The sequence below is a fragment of the Prorops nasuta genome, unplaced genomic scaffold (genome assembly GCF_024137725.1).
Source record: "Prorops nasuta isolate Cenicafe-Biocafe unplaced genomic scaffold, Cenicafe_Pnas_1.2 PNAS00010, whole genome shotgun sequence".
Classification (NCBI taxonomy): domain Eukaryota; kingdom Metazoa; phylum Arthropoda; class Insecta; order Hymenoptera; family Bethylidae; genus Prorops; species Prorops nasuta.
The window spans coordinates 2244669-2264489 of record NW_027116807.1 but is presented as its reverse complement, the minus strand read 5'-3'; the positions used below and the strand labels follow the sequence as shown (position 1 = coordinate 2264489).

General features: G+C 38.0%; 1 protein-coding gene across 1 annotated transcript; it reads left to right on the top strand.

Annotated features, from left to right (window-relative positions):
• The first annotated feature begins 827 nt into the window (after positions 1 to 827).
• Positions 828 to 19564, top strand: Gad1 (glutamate decarboxylase). Its single transcript, XM_066732693.1, has 11 exons — positions 828 to 966; positions 1478 to 1563; positions 1878 to 1968; positions 4244 to 4480; positions 9052 to 9368; positions 9620 to 9871; positions 10400 to 10467; positions 14211 to 14289; positions 15440 to 15589; positions 15686 to 15880; positions 15957 to 19564. Exons 2-11 carry the CDS (start codon positions 1510 to 1512, stop codon positions 16128 to 16130), a joined length of 1617 nt encoding a protein of 538 aa, XP_066588790.1. The 5' UTR covers positions 828 to 966; positions 1478 to 1509; the 3' UTR covers positions 16131 to 19564.
• The last annotated feature ends 257 nt before the right edge of the window (positions 19565 to 19821 follow it).

The window sequence follows — 19821 nt, the reverse complement described above, 5'->3', positions numbered from 1 at the left end:
TCGTCAAAACCACCGTACAAGATTTCAAAACATTTTCCTTCATCCTTGTAACAATCAAACAAACTACTTAAGAAAATATTCCCTTCGCTTCGTGTGAAATTCACCAAAATTGCCTTCTAAACTTTCAAAAAGTCTCCACCGATAGTTTAGTCGAATGGAGAACAATTCAAGGAAATTGCTAGCTTATCAAGATAACTCTCAGAATACCATAATATTCTTATTACCACTAAAAACTGTACCAATGCAGCTTTCTGTTTCGTGACTACCAAACGTTTCACTGCTCTTATTAAACAACTTGTACCTTTTATTAGAATACAAAAAATTCGAGCTCTAAATTGGGTCGACGAAATGTCAGAGGGTATACAATCCTCGAATTCTCATCAAGAATGTTACAACAATGATCAAAGCTATAAGAGAGCGATTAGCATTATGGTTCTAGGATGCTTACCGAGATAGGTTTATCCATCAGTTGCTGAAAAGACTGTATATACGTATAATATATACCATAACAGTTGCTTATTCAATTTTAAAGTAAAAAGGGAAAAAATGAAATTCGAAGATGAAGCTGGGCCAGGGGAGGGAAATGTGTTGTGTGTGGTGGAGGAGGCAAAGGTCCAGTATGACGTCAGAGGGAAAGTGGTGGCTTGCTGGGCTCCGCCCAGGGAAACTGGAGGCTCCGCCCAGCTGGGGTTGTTGGGGGTGGTCGCTGTCGCTGTCGCTGCTGCGTCGTTGTGGAAAACTGGGTCAGCTCGAAGCAAACTGTGCGAGGCAGGCCGAGTTAGGCCGTCGTTCTCGGCAGTCCCTTGGAACGCCACCCCGGAGTCGTCTACGTAGCCAACGTCTCTCGTTCCCGAGTCCTCAGGAGCCGTCAACATCCCCCCGTGCACCATCGCCGAATACCACCTTCACCCCTGCAATAGTAACGCTGTCCCCCAATCACACGTGCAATCAAGTTGTAAAGCTCAGGTGAGTGCCTGAACTACACCTTTCACGTTATCAGTTATCCCATAACTCTCATCATCTCCTACGTCATTGCAACCACTTCAATATCGCTCGGTTCCCCCCTTAAGCTTCCCAGATCACTCGCAAATTCTCAAACGTGTGCGTCTTGAATTATATATAGTTATCCAGGATTACGTAAAATCTTCGACGTTATTTTATGATTATATATAAATATCTGCAGGGATATGTACAATCATCGAGCGCTCTTTTATAATTATAGATATCCGGGAATATCGTAACACACTCTTTATCTAATGTATATATATTTTAAAAAATATATATGCTCTCTGTCCATGTTTCTTTATGGCCACTCGGTTCTCTTGTAACTCTCACTCTGTGTATCACGATCGATCTTCCTAATTTGCTTACGAACAAGATTTTTGCTCAACGCTATTGGCCGTCTCTCTGAGTGATCAGCGCACAGACGCAGCTTCATCGTACACTGAAGCGGAAAATATCTTGTTGATTGTTGTAGGGTCTGTGACGAGGGGCATAAAAACCAGAGACATGGACAATGTGCAAATGATCGACACTTTCAAAGCGTTCAAGGATTTCCTCTGTGTAAGCCATTCGTATCATCTTCCCGCTTCATTTTTCACTTTTTCTCTCTCTCTCTCTCTCTCTCTTTCTCTCGCATTTCGTCTTTTTTCATTGTCTCCAACATTGTTTATATATTTATATGTATATATATATATATATATACATTAGCATATGCATCTGATGCTGGAGGCAATTTTTTTCGCACTTTCTCTCTTTTGCTCTCTTACTCAATTAGCTGCATCGTGAAATCTCGTAGATTAATTTGTATACAATCATATCAATAGAAATGTATCTTTTTCTCCTTGGCAAGAAGACCCTTGTGTTTTGGGTTGCAGAATTTTGCACGGACGCACTCACCTACCAGACTAATGAGCTCCGAAAATACTTACTCCCTCTCCAGGGAGCATTGTAATCTCAAATATTCGGGTAAGTACAGTGATCGTAAGATAATTGCGTTTCATAAATTCGCGTGTGTACTCTACAATATTTCGAAGGAGTTAAGGATGTTACTATTCAGACCAGTTACGTGTAATACGTACGTTACTACTCAGCGAGACTTGGACAATGAAATCAAGATGTTTTTCTCTCTCGTACTCTCAATATTATCCTGCTTTGTAAGTACAGTGATCGTAATACACTTATACTTTTGATAAGTACGCGTGTGTATGTAGCTAGTATATTGCGAAGGAGTTACAGACCTGATTAGTCAGACCAATCACACATTTATGCACTGCACTACTACACAGCGACATTTGGACAATGAAATTGAAAAGTCTCTCTCTCTCTCTCTCTCTCTCTCTCTCTCTCTTAATATTATCCTGATTTATGAGTATAATGATCGTAATACACTAACGTTTGATAAATACACGTTTCTACACACTTTTAAGGAGTTACGGATGTTGTTGGCCAGCCCAGTCAAACACAACACTTTGAACAATGAAATCAAGAAGTCTCTCGCTTCCTCTCTCTTACAATATTGTCCTGATTTTGTCATGTCCGCACGCTTCACACGAATACAGAATGCGAAGGGTGCATAATAATATTGGATTTAGCATGGATCTGAAGAGGTTTCGTAGGCGGCGACTGGCACAGGGCAGATTACATGCCACAGGGATGCAGAAAAAGCAGGAAGGGTTCGTTGTCTTCTCGATGTTTGCACTACAGTCACTGTAAAATACTGATAGCGGTCGGAAACGTGCCACAAAACTCCACAAGCTTATTCCTAACTCCTTATCTTATACCTAACTTTAAATATTTCATCTATATGCGTGTGCAAACAGAAAAATTCCTGACGGTATTTACCTCGGGTACTATAAATCCAGTTTTTAATCCAAGCTCTAAATTTTAGGGACTAATTGCAACCTACGTGTATGCAATACAACAGCATCCCCCCTTTTTGAAAAGGCAGTTTTTTATGGCTATAGGGTGCAAATTATGCCACACCATGCTTGCGGTTATTCTAAAGAAGTATTTTGATAATTATAACTAGGAATTTAATTAGATATTTATAGTGGAATGATTTGTAGCTTTTTTGGATAGGTGTGAATCGTTTAATGGTTATAAAGGGAAGCTTAACCGGGGTATGAACGATGCATAAAGCTATTTGTGTTTGGAAAAAAAGTTGGAAGCTCGAGAGTAAGAAAGAACGTGGGTCTTTAGACGTTAGATTGATGGAGGCGGATTAGCTGGATCTCGCTCAATGGAAGCCTGGGATTTCCCTTGTCTAACCATAGGCTCAAGGCAATTCACCATAAGGTTCCCTAGCGCTCCCTTTTTTCCTTATCCGACTTATTTGCCACCCTCGTGATTATTGAAAAAATACTCTCGCTCTTCCACACATTATATACATTATAGAGTCTCACAAGGTTTCATATACGATAATTATTTCTCAATCATAGCTACTTAATTTTACAAATCTTAATTAACACGCTAATTTTTTACTTAAATATAACTGAAAAATTCTTGTGGTAACCTTAACAGAATTAAATTTCTTGTTGTATTAATAAGTTGAAGAAAATAATTTTAAAATACTATTGCTTAATACATATATATAGTATAGCACTCCCCGAGCCCTGCTGTTTATCCTTAGGATCAGGATAATGCAATGAGAAGCAGGAGAGTGGTTTACCTCCCAGGATGCTTTATGGTTACCCAACGATGGAAGGACAGTTCAATCCAAGTAGGATTTGAGAGAGCACATTGAAATCTTTTCTGGTCCATTCGCTTCCACTGCACTAAACTCCCTTGCAATTACTTTTCCCAGTGGCATGATTGATCCTTAATCTTTTATAGAGACAACTCTATCTACTCTTCTATTATTCCATACAATAACAAACGTGTGAATGTGTCTGTGTGTGCGTGTGTGTGAAAATGCATGCAAGAAGCTAGACACGAAATTGTGCATTTGGTGAATTCACGAAGAATTTTGATGGAATGGAGTAGATGATGTCGCCCCACCAAACAAGTGAGAGTGTGTCAAAATAGATCCTATACTTTCAATTGTTTGATGAGGTGAAATCGTTCTAACGTTCCTACGAAGGAGCTACTGTCCGGTGAGTGCAAAAAATAATAATTGTGGAGAAGAATATTCTTTGTTTATTATACGATATATATATATATATATATAGTCTAGTGACTTCTTATACGAGCAGAGGACCATATTAAGCCCGAAGCAATGCAAATTTAAAACCTTTCTCCTCAGATATCCTCCCACAGAATGTCGAAGGATATCCAGCTACGAAGGAGTTCCTCATGAAGGTGGTGGACATCCTGTTGGATTTCATCAAATCATCCAACGATCGAAATGCCAAAGTTCTTGAATTCCATCATCCTCACGACATGACGAAACTTTTGGATTTGGACGTTCCAGACACTGGAGTGACGTTGCAGCAGCTTCTCTTGGACTGCTCGACGACTCTCAAGTACCAGGTTAAAACTGGTAGGTAAAATTTAATTTTTTTCAATTTCAATTAAACTAGATTTATCAGTAGATATATAAGTGTATGGGCAGACTATAAAAAGATTAAACGACCAGTCAAACGTTATGCCGCAGTGTTTAATCCAAAGACAAGATGGTTTCTCTGCTACTAATATTGGAGAGGCTTTAAAGCAGCCTTATCATCATTTTCAATCTCTTAGGGCGATAAGCCACACATAATTTCATATTCAATTTAGCATACTGGAGCATACTGACGTATAGATAACGTAGGTAGCGACAGTTTCATCCCCTATCGACCAACCCCACAGAATATACAAAGCCGTTAGACTCCTGATAAATAGCCAAGTACCTATATATACACAGTACATATACCTAACATTCACCGATCGATAAAGACAAGAAAAATTTTGCAAAATTTATTCTCAAGAGTCTATCGTACTATTTTTTCTTTCTCCTCCGTAAAATGTTAAATTTTTACCACGGGAGACAAATTGTAGTGACCAAAGTATTCAGGTTGAGCCATGTTTAATTCATGACAATTAACAAGATTTGCGAGTGTAGGAGAGCGGAGACTGGTGTCGATGAAGTCAACCACAAATCCTCCGCAGTCGATGAGACTTTGCTATCTCCTCTGGATTCGATTACCAGGCTGAATGGATGCTAATGCACAATGGGAAACGCAAAGCAAACTTCCAGCAGAAATCTGGCCCGTTTGCCTTCCTACAGTAGGGACACCCTTCGACTTGTTGTAAGGGCGCGTGCACGATACGACAAAAACTCGTTATTAGATTATGCGTCAGATCTGACCAGTAGCCACGTGCCACTTGGCTTCCTCCAAGCTGCCACTTTTATTAAAAGGAACGATAAACGCTTCTCCCCCCTTCCCCCTCTGTTATCCACACAACAATAAACATTAATCATTCTTTTCAATAAACTATGCGTTTTCATTTTTCTTTCTCAATCTCTGTAGATGTTTATTCTATAATTTTTATTGATTACTCTTCATCTGTAATTGCAGTTATATATATAGTATATACATGGTGCATAGAGGATGTGTGAATAATTATTTTTTTCAAAATCAATTCGTTTCCAAAAGCCATTCATTATTTTCCTCATATTTTTGAATCTTTGCAAATTTTTATTCTACAATTTTATTTGAATACTTTTCATCTGTAATGGTAGTTATACATATATATGATATGCATGAATTCTAGAGGATATGTATAATACGTGTCAACATTGCAAGGTTCTTCGTTTTTTTCTCAATGTTGGTGCTGAAATATAACTCGACTGAAAGCGATGATAGGAGAGCAGCCAAAATACCCTCGAAGGGCTGCAGGATGTTGCCAACAAAAAGTCCTTATTAGATTTTACGTCAGTTTCGCAACGGTCGTCACGTGCCATGCGTGCCTCTATCCCCTTAGCTGCCACGTACCATGGCATCGTATTGATAAACCGTAAAACGTGATATTTCAAGAAGAAAGAAAAACACTAGAAAATACTAATATTTACTTAGTATATGTATAAAATTGTTAAAAAAACCTTTCATGGTACTTCGTGTACACATTTTTACAAACACACGGTTTATTTTAATTAACGCAAGTCCTATATATTATATATAAAAAAGTTTCTCATCATTTTGGCGATTCTCCAACGAACAATTGGTATACATAGAATTTTTCGATTTTCTAGCTAATCGGGAGTAGAGCGTGAAGAAATCGTAGAAAATTCCAATGGAATCGAGGGGCTTTTAAGGGCAGGGAAACTGTGTGTAACAGCTTAAACGCACGTGGTACCACTGGACGGGGTGGCGGATTCAATAGGATCGGTGTAATTAAGAGCCATTTCTACACGATTTTCCCTCCACGGGGGATCAAGCTAGACGGTAAATAGGGACGAGTAGGGGTTACTCGGGGCTCCCGCACTGCTCCTGCGTGCTACGGGCCGAGCAGGAGCAGCCCCGATTCCCGACGCTCCTGCTGACTCGGGGGAGCCACTGCAGGAATTTCAATTGCTATCAATAGCATTTCGTAGAATGCACAAATCGTTTCGTCATGGAATATTCCTCTACTTGGTCGTCTCGAGCTTATGCTATCTACTCCGATCAATTTACGCGAAATTTCTCGAAATGCAGACGACTCGTCAATATATATAGAGTCTTTAAGGAAATTATTTGAACTCGAAGTGTTTCCTACGAGCTTCGTGCTTTTTCTTATATATAATATATAATATAAAACCAAAAGTGGCTCCTTCTCTTCGTGCCTTGTATGATTGATTGCGTGGCATTAAAGTTAAACCCGGGTTACACACTCCTCTTCATAGAAATCCCGAGCCCCTAATATATCACTGGGACCTGGATAGAGCAGGTTATATCCAGTTGGCTCCAAGTTTTGCGGTTCAATCGGTCGTGGCAGGAAAGGCCAAATTAATCGGAAAATGACTCTGCACTGGCTGTAAGACAATCAATTTCGAAAGTTTAAGACGAAATGCGTGTGGATTTATTTTCATTGGTCCAAGTAACCTTGCGTAATGAACGAAAGAGGCCTTGGGGACTGCAGCCAGGAAATCCCATCGTTCTCGCTTAGTTTAAAATTAACATCCCCTTAAATCTACATAATAGGCGAGCCTCTGCTTGGCTTATCTCACCCCGCATGAGAGTGCACTCTTCTGTTTGTCTCTCTCCCGCATATAAACACAAAGTATAGTGTCCTGAATCCTCGCCTTCTACCTGCAAACTTCTCGTAGAAAAATATCCATTGAAAGAGATTGATGCTGCAGATGCACCGAGAAAAATATGTTTACAATATTTTCCAGTTTAACGATCAATAAAATTTATTATTGCGATGAATCGTTCGTTATATCAAGTAATTGTGTTCATGGTTGTAAATAAAAATTATTCATCGGTTGAACAATTTTCCTCGGTGTACATAAATATAGTTACAGCAATCTCGTGTTTGGCGTGGTTTCACGAACACTCTCTTAATTGTTTTTCACCGTCACATAAGCACCGTAATGTGTCCTGAAATCCTCGCTTTATAGCTGCAGCTGGTTTTTGCAGAAAATATCGATCGAAATGAGATTAATGGTGCAGGTACAGTTACAATAGCCCCGTATTAGTACGCGTGGTATCACGAAAACTCTTATTTGTTTTCTCGCGTGCAGCGGGCAGTTTGAGAGCCTCTGGAAACAATCTAGTCGCGCAGCGACGCGTGTGACGCGCAAAATGCGGGTGCTCCGGACCATCGGGCTTCCATTCTCCACCCCGACCAGCGGAGTGTGTGTGCGTGTGGTAGTCGCGGACCCCAATCCCAATGATCCTGGAAAACTCAAGGAGCAGCAGGAGAATTCAGCTAGAAGCTTCGAGAGAGCCAATGGGAGAGGCACCACCCTCGAACCGGACGCGTGCCACGTTCCGTCGACCAAGATAATTGCAAATAACAGCGCGACAAACGGCTTTAATCCTCCTACGATCCATAGCCACGATATAGTTTATCTCTGCCACGTGGCATACGCCATACCGCAAGATATAGTTGTTTGATTAGAGAGATATAGAACCAAATGGAAAAAATGTCGAGTGCGGTGGCGTAGTTTGTATAGGCTTTTTGACGACGGATAGAATCCCCCCTTCCCCTCCTGTTTCTTCCTTACTCGCGTTTTTATATATTATGTATGTGCGCGAAAAAAGTGTAACCTCCTTTTCGTCGCACAATTCATCCTACAACAAGGTGTACATGTCTTCTTTGAAATCCTCTTCCCTTTTATCTGTATATATATATATATATATATATATATAACCTAAGATGCTCTTTCAGACCGGAAATTCAATAGAGTAAATCCATCAAGTGAAATATTAGGGATCTAGAGATCGTAGAATAGCGAATTCCTGTATTTGTGCTATTTCATCCGGACGAGATATCGCTTTTGTGGCAGCTGACCTGTTAAAGCCGATGTTGCAGTTCTTGAGGAAAGAGTAGGAAAATTATATGTTATTGTTGTAGGGTGGTGTAAGTAGAAAAAGGGGATTCCAGGTTACCATGTGTGTGATTAAAGCTGCAATGGTACATTAGATGAAAAGATGGGATAAGTCACTCGCTCACCCCTGTAAAATACTATATACTACACACTATACAACTACATTAGCAATTTTTTTGTTAAATCATATAAGAACAAACTACGTATCACTGCTACATTGATATAAATAAAAGAATATATTCAAGGTCATTGGAAGTGTGATTAAAGCTGCAACGGTATATATGGTGGATAAAAAGCTGGGGCAAGTCACTTGCTCACCCTTGTACAATACTACACTACACATATAGCTGCATCAGAAGGCAGGCTCCCATCAAACAGAGGCATTAGGCCTGATCCTGGTGCGATGTTCAGCCAAGCGGATGACAACGTACTCGCCTAACGGCTTAAACTTCTCATCCACCCTCGACAGCGCTGCTTTTGAAAGTGCAAGCTGCTCGCGTGCCACGTCACCCTTATTAATTATACCCAATCCTTAAGAAATCCTGACGAGCCACTCTCTACAAATTAATCTGGCTGCATCTCCCATATTTTTATCCCAGGACATCCACACTTCTTCAACCAATTATCCTGCGGTTTGGATCTGGTCTCGATGGCCGGCGAATGGCTCACAGCTACAGCCAACACCAACATGTTCACCTACGAGATCGCACCTGTCTTCATTCTCATGGAACACGTGCTCCTCACGAAAATGAGAGAAATTATCGGCTGGAACGGTGGGGACTCTATTCTCGCGCCTGGAGGCTCCATCAGCAACCTCTACGCCTTCCTCGCGGCTAGACATAAAATGTTTCCAACGTACAAGGAGCGCGGACTCTCCGCCATCGATGGCCAATTAGTCATGTTCACGTCCGATCAGGTGAAACTTACTCTAGATTTAATTTTTTTATCAACGTCGATTGGGTAGTTTGTTACAGCTTTTTAACTCTGATAACTTATTTGTGTATTTGTGTAATTCTGAGAGAGCAATTTATTTAATATAATCTCTTTAAACCTGATGGAAGAAAAGAGTTCAAAAAGACATAAATATACGTTTTTATGCTTTCAAACGTATCAAGAACGTAGCTCACCCTTCGTTAAACTTTCGTAAACACACTGCTATATTTTCAGTGCCACTATTCCGTAAGATCGTGTGCTGCGGTTTGCGGTTTAGGAACTGATAATTGCGTCATGGTCCCGAGTGACGAGCGAGGTCGCATAATTCCGTCTAAGCTGGAGGAACTCATTCTCGAGCGCAAGGCCAAAGGTCACATTCCGTTCTTCGTCAATGCAACTGCAGGGACAACCGTGATTGGTGCGTTCGATCCAATTAACGAGCTTGCTGACATCTGCCAAAAATATGGCTGCTGGCTACACGTGGACGTAAGTCTCTGCAGCCTCTATTACTTATAAACTTGCCACTGCGTCCTCATTTTCCACGATGCTGTATGCTCTGTTAAGGGAATTCCGAAAACTCTTAACAGTTGCGTTTATAACATTATTAAATATTTAACAAATTACTTTTCCTCTTTTAAATTATTTTCAATAATATTGTCCTTTATTTTAATATATCTTGGCTATAAATGTCAAGTCTGTTTCTAATGGACTTATCTGAATTAGTAAAACGTAGAACTGTGAGCTTGACAATTCTGATAGACTTACGTATTGAAATCTCTCGGTGTTCCCGTGGCAGGATAAATGCCAAACACGTAATAGCCTTAGCGTAAATAATGAATGTGCATGGGAACACAACATACGACCAGATTACAGTAAATCGCCGGAAAAACGGTGGATTTGGGAGTCGATCCTTAGCATCTTATGCTGTAGCTTAGCTCTATCTTTGTAATTAACATTCTTCAGCCTCTCTTTAATTTCGTGTGTTTTTTTACTATTCCATTTTGGATTATTCAGGCTGCTTGGGGTGGCGGTCTCCTTCTCTCACGAAAGTACAGGCATCCGAGATTGAGTGGCGTTGAACGGTGAGTCCATATACATATGTATACTCCATTGAGTTGATTAATCATAATTTTCTATTATTATATAATATTTAATAAAATAAGACATAATTCCGTGGAAGTACAGCACCACTATACATATAGTGCATATGAGTTTATCATTAAGGACTTAATTATTGTTTTTAAATTCCCTTTTTTCTTTCTTGATACAAGCTTGTCTTTTTACGATAGAAAATTAATATAAAAGTTTATTTTATGGACGACGTATATAATAATACTATTATATTTATATCACACTATTTTAATTAATCAAAACATTAAATTATTCTAAAATTAAGAAAATAATATTAAAATTTATGAACGTAACAATAACACACGGAGTTGCTCCCATGCTAAGAGCTTCGGGTCCCATGTGGCTAAAGCTATTGGGGCAACTTAATCCGCTCGTTTTATAGTTTATTGGGGCTTAGTTTGATGGAGTCCGTAGAAAAATTCAAGCCGAGGCGGCGAGGAATCTCAGCTGAAAGCACGGCACTCGAAAATCAATAGTACGGTGATGGCTTATCGAAGAAGAAATCGGAGCATGATGGAATGTGCCAATGAAAGGGAAAATTGTACTTTACATATGAATACATCTAGAGACGTAGGCCTCGTGATATATTTGCCAAGGATAATCCATACTTCACAGGGAACAGTTTGCAATAGTTGATCCAAATTTACAGCAAAAATATAAAATAATACTATAGACACTCAAGAAAATTTGCAACGAATAAACGTTCTTCATTAAAATAACGAATAAAATTAATTAAGTTAATGAACAAATTAATTACTAACATCAATCACGAATAATTTCATTATGTTATTAAATTTGTTCGTTGTTATTATACAAAATTGTTGTTTATTGCAAAATTTGTTGCAAGCGATCAGTCCCGTTCCACTTTTGACGAATCAGAGAGGCATTTTTATGAGATAGTATTTAGAGAGGGGGAGGGGAGATTGTAGTTTTTGGAAAGAATGCGTGTCTACGTTTCTGCTGGGAGCAGATGGGCACGGATGCAAATCGTGGATTAATCTCGCCAACCCCAAGCAACTCGTCCGAATTCGCGATCCTAGCCCCACGAAGGGTGGCTGCTGTCTGTCGATATGTGAAAGTTGGCATGTGCTGCAGACAGGAGTCACTCCTTTCGTTGAAACTTCCCCCAAACTGTCATGGATTACGAGACTCTGCTTCTACTAATATCCCACCCCCGTCTTCGTCTTCCTGCCACTAGAAATCCCTAGGAATTACATGAATTCCTATAAAAAAAACAAAGCAAAAAACGTCGTAAAGAATTATTATACGGGTACACGAAAAAGACTAAATTTAATTGAAACTTTCCTTAAATTGTCATAAATTACGAAACTCTACGTCTACTAATATTCCATCCTCATCTTCATCTTCCTACCATTCGAAATCTTCAAGAATTACACTAATTTCTAAAAAAGAAAAAAAACACTTCATATTATTATTATATGGGTACACCAAAAAGATCGAAGGTCATCGTGCTGAGAATTGCAGCAGGGCGTCAGCAACCCTGAACCTTGAAAAAAAAGCAAACAAAAGAAGAAAAATGAGAGAAAAGAATATAAGACGAAGCGTGTCATTCTTTCATGCTCTCTGGCTTTCGTGTGGTACAATGGGGAACTGTGTAGAACTTCCTTCCGGAAGGTTTTTCATTAAAAAATGGCAAGCGAGACTGGAGCCTGCGGGAGCAACAGCTGGATCAGTTCCCCGGAGCACATTTGCAGCGAATAGAACTCTACTCTTATGTATATATACATATATATATATACACAGATATATATGTATGTATCGACGGGCGGCCTTCCGCGAGTCTGAAATAAAAGCTGGAGCTTCGACAATGCTGGATTAAACTCCCACAAAGGCCTTCGTCCCTCGTTTTCCTGCCTTCCCAATTCCAAAGTATCTCGCGTGAATTGCGAAGGTCTACTAGACACGAGCAATGCGTTTTTGTTTTCCTCGCTAAGAGACCGAATCGAGTCGAGAGAACTCTGAAAAACAATTTATTCTTGTTTATCGTAAGGTGGAAAATGCACCTACCCTCCCCCCTGTCTTTCTACTTTTAGAAATTGATTCATTCTTGCACGATATTTGCGGGGACTGCGAGGCATTCGTCGGGGAAGGGGAGGAAATAGTAATTAGCGTCCCTCCATATAATATATATTGCGCGGCTTTTGGGGCTGGCACTTGGGACGAATTTAAGAGTGGAGGGTCCCTGCACGCGCCAGCTCCAGCTGCGAATCGCATTAATCACTCACCGAGGTTTATGTTTATGCACGGATAACGCGAAAAGGTTAGCGCGTATAATAATTAGCGGCTCTCTGCTTGGCCTCACCATCGATCCATCTCTACGCTAATTTCTCATCCCCAAACTTCGATCCATCAAGTGTGCAATTTATTTTTTTTTGCAATTAATTCACTCGCAGGAATAAAATTCTGACTGGATTTGCTGAAATACCGAATAGCTTCAGTAACGAGGAGGATAGGCGAGTGTTTAATTTATATTTTTGTAAATTATTCGCTCGCTAGAATGAGGTAGCGATAATCACTCGATTTTCTGAAATGCTAAATAAAGTTGAGCAACGAGGAGGATGAGCGAAAGAGTGAATAATGGAGAACGCCTGCTGGCGACACGAATCTCTCTTTAGGGGTACTCGAAGCACCCTTGAAACGTGCACGAAGTATAGTCAACATGTACGAGGGTCCACGGAATATATATGTGTCACTTGCCAACTATCGATAACATTTGTCACACAAAACTTGCCTAGGCCCATTAGAAAGCTGTATATATGCTCAAAATCAACGTCACGCGTGCTTTATATAGAGAATGAGATAGAGAGAATCAAGCAATTACTATTGTTCGTACTTCTGTGGTGCAAAATGCACCTATGCTCTGTAAAATATTTGCCTCTGCCTATTAGAAAGCTGTTAAACTACTCAAAACCAACATCCCGTGTGCTTCAGAAAATGATATATTGGAACTGCATCTATACTGTAAAATATTTGCCTCTGATCATTGGAAAGCTCTATAACAATAACTGCTCAAAATCAACATCTCGCGTGCTTTAGACAGTGAGATAGAGAGAGTCAACCAATTATTATTGAAACTGCGCCTATATATACTGTCAAATATTTGTTAACTATACACGAACGCGTCCCGCAGGACTTAAATCCGATCTCGCGGCTACATTAATAGCTTTCCTGTGGAATTGATGGACCCCATAAGGTACACAAGGGAAGATAACTCATATTTTATCCTTTATATAGGCTCCCATGGGAGGCCTATAAGAGTTTGACTGCCAGCTGAGCTCGATCGGCTTTACCAGTCATCTAAATCTCACCTATTCCGACAGGTCTCTCCAATAGGGTGGCTCCTACCAAAATAATCAAGAACATCTCAATTCTCTTCAGATTTCAACCTCATCGTAATTAAAAATCTTTCTTTCTCTGACAGTATTTTATTATACACACTTGTATCAAGAAATTTGTTATTTTTTTATTCCAGAGTTCATTCCGCCACATGAACCCTTTACAACCCCACAAACACAAAGTAACAGTTATATAGTATAGATATGTTATTTTATTTACTGAGAAATCTCATCAAATTTGAAACCTTGTCATAATTAAATATCCTTCTTCCTATATAATATAGTACAATTTTATTATACATTTTTATCAAGAAATTTGTCACTTATGTTTGTCCCAGGGCTGATTCTGTCACATGGAACCCTCACAAGTTAATGGGAGCATTGTTGCAGTGCTCTACGATTCACTTCAAAGAAGACGTAAGTTTTCGTTATGGTATACACGTATATGTATATATAGTCTTTAAAAAAAATAGAGTATGAAGGGAGGACAGAATTTTATGGGGAGGAGACATCGAGTAGATCTGAATGCATCGTGTCTGAGACGCACGTCGCATTGTCATAGTATAAACAATTGGAGAGCGGAAAGAGGTTGACGTGATTCCGGTGACGCAGAAACTGGCTGATGGCGCAACGCAAACGGACGCATTCCGTAGGGGGTAGACGTACGTGTCGGCCTGTAGGTACTGCAGGAATTTAATTAAACTAAGAGATAACATATGTTGCTGCGAGCCAAGGGTTGCTCCATCTCTCCCCCAGCATGGTCTGTAGTTATTGCTGGCTCACTCGGAAGCTCCCCCTTCTCACGATTATTAAAATTCCACCGCCCAAAACCCAACCAGATCTTTTTCTTGGAATCTCCTTTTCAACGATTCACACTTTTTAATATAATAGTGTAACGTTCAAATCTTCCTGTGAAGGAATTTATAATTTCTTTAATAATAATTTTAATTAGTCGAAGGAACAGATCGATTCAATGGTTCTGGTTAACCGAGCTCCCCTTCTTAGCATTATTCAAATTCCACCACCGAAAGCCCACTGAAATTGTTTCCTTGAAATTTCTTTCCAACGATTCACACTCTTTAATATAATTATATAACGTTAAAAGTTGCTTGAAATAATTTATCATTTTTTTAATTATTATTGTAGTTAATCGATCAAAAATTGGGTTTAATAATTTTGGTTAAATGGAAGTGGTGAGGGTGGATATTCAGCGGAAAGTGGAATAAACGTTGAAGAATTTATTATAGATGGATACGCGGTAGGGATGTACCTGGCAATGGCGTCAAACATACAGACCGCCATTTTGTAAATTCAATATCCTTCAGTTTCCCTCTTCTCCTGCGCATGTACCTGTTGAAGCCCGATATCGACCCAGCTTTCCGCTGGAGTTCTCTTTTTTGCCAATCGCATCCATGCTTTTGACATTTCCCTTTACAAATAAACGCGTAACTATTGTTGTAACTCACGAATACCCATTTTATACTATTCCGGAATAGACAGGCTTTATAGTATAGTAGATATATATATACACATATTCTCATAAGAGGAATTCAACTTTTTCCCCCAGGGCCTTTTGATAAGCTGTAATCAAATGTCAGCAGAGTATCTCTTCATGACTGACAAACTCTACGATATTAAATACGACACCGGTGATAAGGTCATTCAATGTGGACGCCACAATGATATTTTCAAGCTGTGGCTCCAATGGCGTGCCAAGGTACCAAAAATGTTCTTACAAAAGAATTGAAAATACTAGTTCTATGAGAAGAAAAAAGATAAACACTGATAAACATTGTTTTGATTAATCTTACAGGGTACCGACGGTTTTGAGAAACATATGGACCGTTTAATGGAACTGTCGGAATATATGGTCAGGCGAATCAAACAAATGCCTGATAAATACTACCTGATACTGGAACCGGAAATGGTGAACGTTTGTTTCTGGTATCTACCAACTCGCGTACGAAATATGCCCCACGGTCCAGAGAGGGAAAAAATATTAGGAGAGGTATAAGTCTCTCTTTTATTTATCTCTATATAATATTTGTCCTATATCCTTCTTTAATTTATCTCAATTGTTTCAGATCTGTCCGATCCTGAAAGCACGTATGATGCAGGCTGGTACCCTTATGGTTGGCTACCAGCCGGATGATAGACGACCCAACTTCTTCAGGAACATCATATCCAGTGCTGCTGTTACAGAACAAGACGTGGACTTCCTGCTGGCTGAGCTCGATAGACTCGGCCACGATTTGTAAGTATCAAGTCTGGCGTAATCCTCTCGTCATTGCAATCGTGGAATCGCAGCATACTCGAAGACGAAGCTCGCGGGATGACCTATTATTTGAAAGGTAACGCTTTGTATTACCAAAATCTGTACAAAATTTTAGAGCAAAAATGTCTGAATTGCAATGCAACTCTATTAGAATTATGAAAGCTTATGAGTGGATGCTATATATAGGTATATATATATTATACTATATGTATATGATTATTCCACTCTTCTTAATTCAAGTGAATGTACCTAATCATTCACATACAAACACATATACACGTGTATCAATTGAAAATTTTATTAAGGTAATTATTCAATTGCTTGTTATTTATTGTTGCTGTATCTTGTTTTTATATACTAACACACGTAACAAGGTCATCCATTATAGAGTTACTGTTGATTATACATAGTATAATATAATTGAAAAATAGAGACAATATTGTGGTAAGTGTTGACATTGTCATTTAAGCGAGAAAAGATTCGAAAGTCGTTGTTCGAAATGAAACAAAACACACGATTGTATCAACGCTGATAAAGAGATTAATGAATGATGATATTAGCCATACAATACTTCGAAATGGGAAATTCCAAAAAGGAAAGTTGATCATAGAATTTAAGCCTCCTTAGATTTTAAGCCAATTATTCAATTGTAAATGCCAAGAAACGAAGGTCTCGTATAACAATATTAGAAACGCTTCCGGCCGTAAAATGTTATTTGTTTGATTTTCATAAATGTTGAAGAGTTTTTAAACAAACAGAAGATTCAGTGACGAACAACAACCCAGTTTTGAGGAACCATGAGTCTTCGCTTTATGCAAAACTCTATAACGTGTTAAATGAGTTCTAAATATAGCCTACAGTGTTATAGACTCGATTATGCTGTGAATAATTTTGTTGAGATATTCATAAAGTTTATTATAATAATTTGCTAAAATATATAAACACACGCGAAAAGATCAACGATCAAAGTAAGCCAGAGTTTTTAAAGGGATACCAAATGTCTTGAGTCAACTAAGAAAATAAATTGATATTAAAAACCGAATTGATATTAAAACCAAGGCTATAGTCAATCCGATATTACAATATGGATAACAAATTATTTATTCGCGTGTCTGGCACGAAATAGCGTGTAAGCAATATAAAAAGTCTAATAAAAGAAATTATGATTTACTGTTGAACAGTAATCAATCCAAAGAATTATGAATACGGATTAAACTATATAAAAATTATACATATATATTAAATCATATATTATACATATGCATATATTTAGCGCTGAGATTTTAAAATACAAACACAAACCCATGAAAGTACACGCTTTTTCAAAATATTCGTGAAGAAGTTTATCGTTGAGTTAACAATCACTTTTTCTTAATGTTATATATTTGTCAATCACTATAGAACAATTTATTTCCCTCTATAAAATTAGATTTTCCGAAGAAAGTAATTAAACTAGTAGAACAGTTACATCCAATCATTTATAATATAACAATTAAATCATTTGTTGAGATTAAGAATAGGAAAGCAGAGATGATAAATGAGTTACGACAATAATTCAGTATCGAACTATCCTACAGATTTCACTCGCCAGTATCATGTAACAAATCTGTAAGTACGATCATAAGTATTACCAAAGAATCTACCTATAATAATATTAAGAACGAATATAAATGTATTTATGTACATTCATGCAAGAGGTAAGATTGTTTTTCTCTCGTCGACGTTTGCCGAGTCGTCGAGAGACATTTTAGCGTGTATTATACATTATACTGTATACATATAATAATTAGGCGATTCTTAATAGACGGGATACTGTTACGTTAGCAAATTATTAAATTGTAGTGAACAATGACATTCCTGTTAACCGATGCCAAAACGAGAAAAGAGTAATGCTATAGGTCTTGATGCAGCACACTGTTATATATGTACAATCTAAAAAAATATATATATACATAAAAGGAAAAACAATATATACCAACCAATCAAGAAAAATGCAGAAAATTTAATTTTATCCAAGGACATATTTTTGAGAGTGAAATGAACAACTTGATCAGAGACCACTAAACCGATACCTGATGGCAAAGAGACACTATCTAATTGTTGTTAATTACTGTTCGTAATTTTATCGGCGTTATATCCATTGGTTTAATTGTTACGCGAGTACTTCCAACTTAAAGAAAATAAGGAAGATCCTATAACCGATGGGAAACAGAGCACTCGGCTTTCGTACACAGATCCGTCACGTGCCCAGCATGATCTTATAGTTATATAAAGAGTTATACTATACGAAAGTACAGAATCTATAAATAATGGATCTCTGAATCCAATTAAAATATTGCCGATCCTCAATTGTACCTAATATACAGATTTCAGTGAAGCATGAATATAAACTCACGTCTGGCTAACGTGGTAATAAAACTATTGCTAAGAAGAGAATGTTATATTTCTATAGGAAGTGTATAGAGGGGCCTATATATTGATTTGCATCCTTCGTGCAGATTGAGAGATCCAATTTTAACGCGAATACTCGACAAACAGTCAATATGTGCTTTAATGCTGTTACTCTGCCTTGTTACTCTCGTGCCAAATTGTTGCTACACATACGTCCCTTTCGCATATTATTCGATACTCATCATTATACAACTCTGTTTTTCTTTATTTTTTACTTCCATTTTTCTTCAATTAAATCAAAGCTCTGTTTAATGTTACGAAGGATGATCGAGACTTGATTTAATCCAGAGTGATTGTATACATTTATATAGGAATTCAAGCAATTTTACAATCGATGATTGAGACTTGATTTAATCCAGAGTGATCGTACACATTTGTATAGGAATTCAACTAATTTTACAAATGATGATTGAGACTTGATTTAATCCAGAATGATTGTATACATTTTTAAAAATTCGAACAATTGGTACGAGTGTAACATTTCAGGGACTGGTCAATTCCTTTACATGCGGCTTATCACACGAGAACCTACAGTGTAAGTCCTCATTATCGTTAATTATATATAGTCTAAGCTGGTAACGAAGCAGAGAAAAGCAACAACAAAGTCTTCAAGTCTTCCAAAACGATAAAGAGCACTATACTCAATAGAGTTTAGATGGATCCTTGTGTTTCTCGAGGATCAAACCGCATTATAAAAATTTACGTAATAAAAACTGCGTTTATATATATACTATATATACTACATGTATAGAAAATATATTAATTCAGGTATATATGAACGATTAATCCGGCTGATCAAGTAGGCAGCAAAATTCAAGGGAATGTGCAATACAAATAAGTTTTGGCAATATTGCAATGGCGCTTGAGGGCGTGTCAATCAAATTATACAGCGATTGCCATCTATCCACATGAATTGCCCCTTATTATCCACTGTATATCAATGTCTAATAAACTGCTGTTATCTGATCTCTGCATTATTTCATCATAAAATCTAATTTTTTTTAATACGTACCATCAGAATGTTCACTATTTAATATTTATTCTACTAACAATTTTTTTATACCTGTATATTTTTATTTAATAACGTTTATTTCCTAGTCAGTGATGGGTCAGTCTTTTAAGTAATATTAAATATTATTTCATATTTCTACATAAAAATTAAAACTTGGAGAAATCTGGCAAGTATGCTCAAGATATAGAAATAGTTGTTTATTTCCTAGTGT

What these genes read in the sequence shown, in the direction of transcription:
- Gad1 (XM_066732693.1), top strand. Translation starts at nt 1,510, where the DNA reads ATGGACAATGTGCAAATGATCGACACTTTCAAAGCGTTCAAGGATTTC. An exon ending in AGATTGAGTGGCGTTGAACG is followed by an intron (nt 10,468 to 14,210) that starts GTGAGTCCATAT and finishes TGTTTGTCCCAG; the next exon opens with GGCTGATTCTGTCACATGGA. An exon ending in CGATTCACTTCAAAGAAGAC is followed by an intron (nt 14,290 to 15,439) that starts GTAAGTTTTCGT and finishes TTTTTCCCCCAG; the next exon opens with GGCCTTTTGATAAGCTGTAA.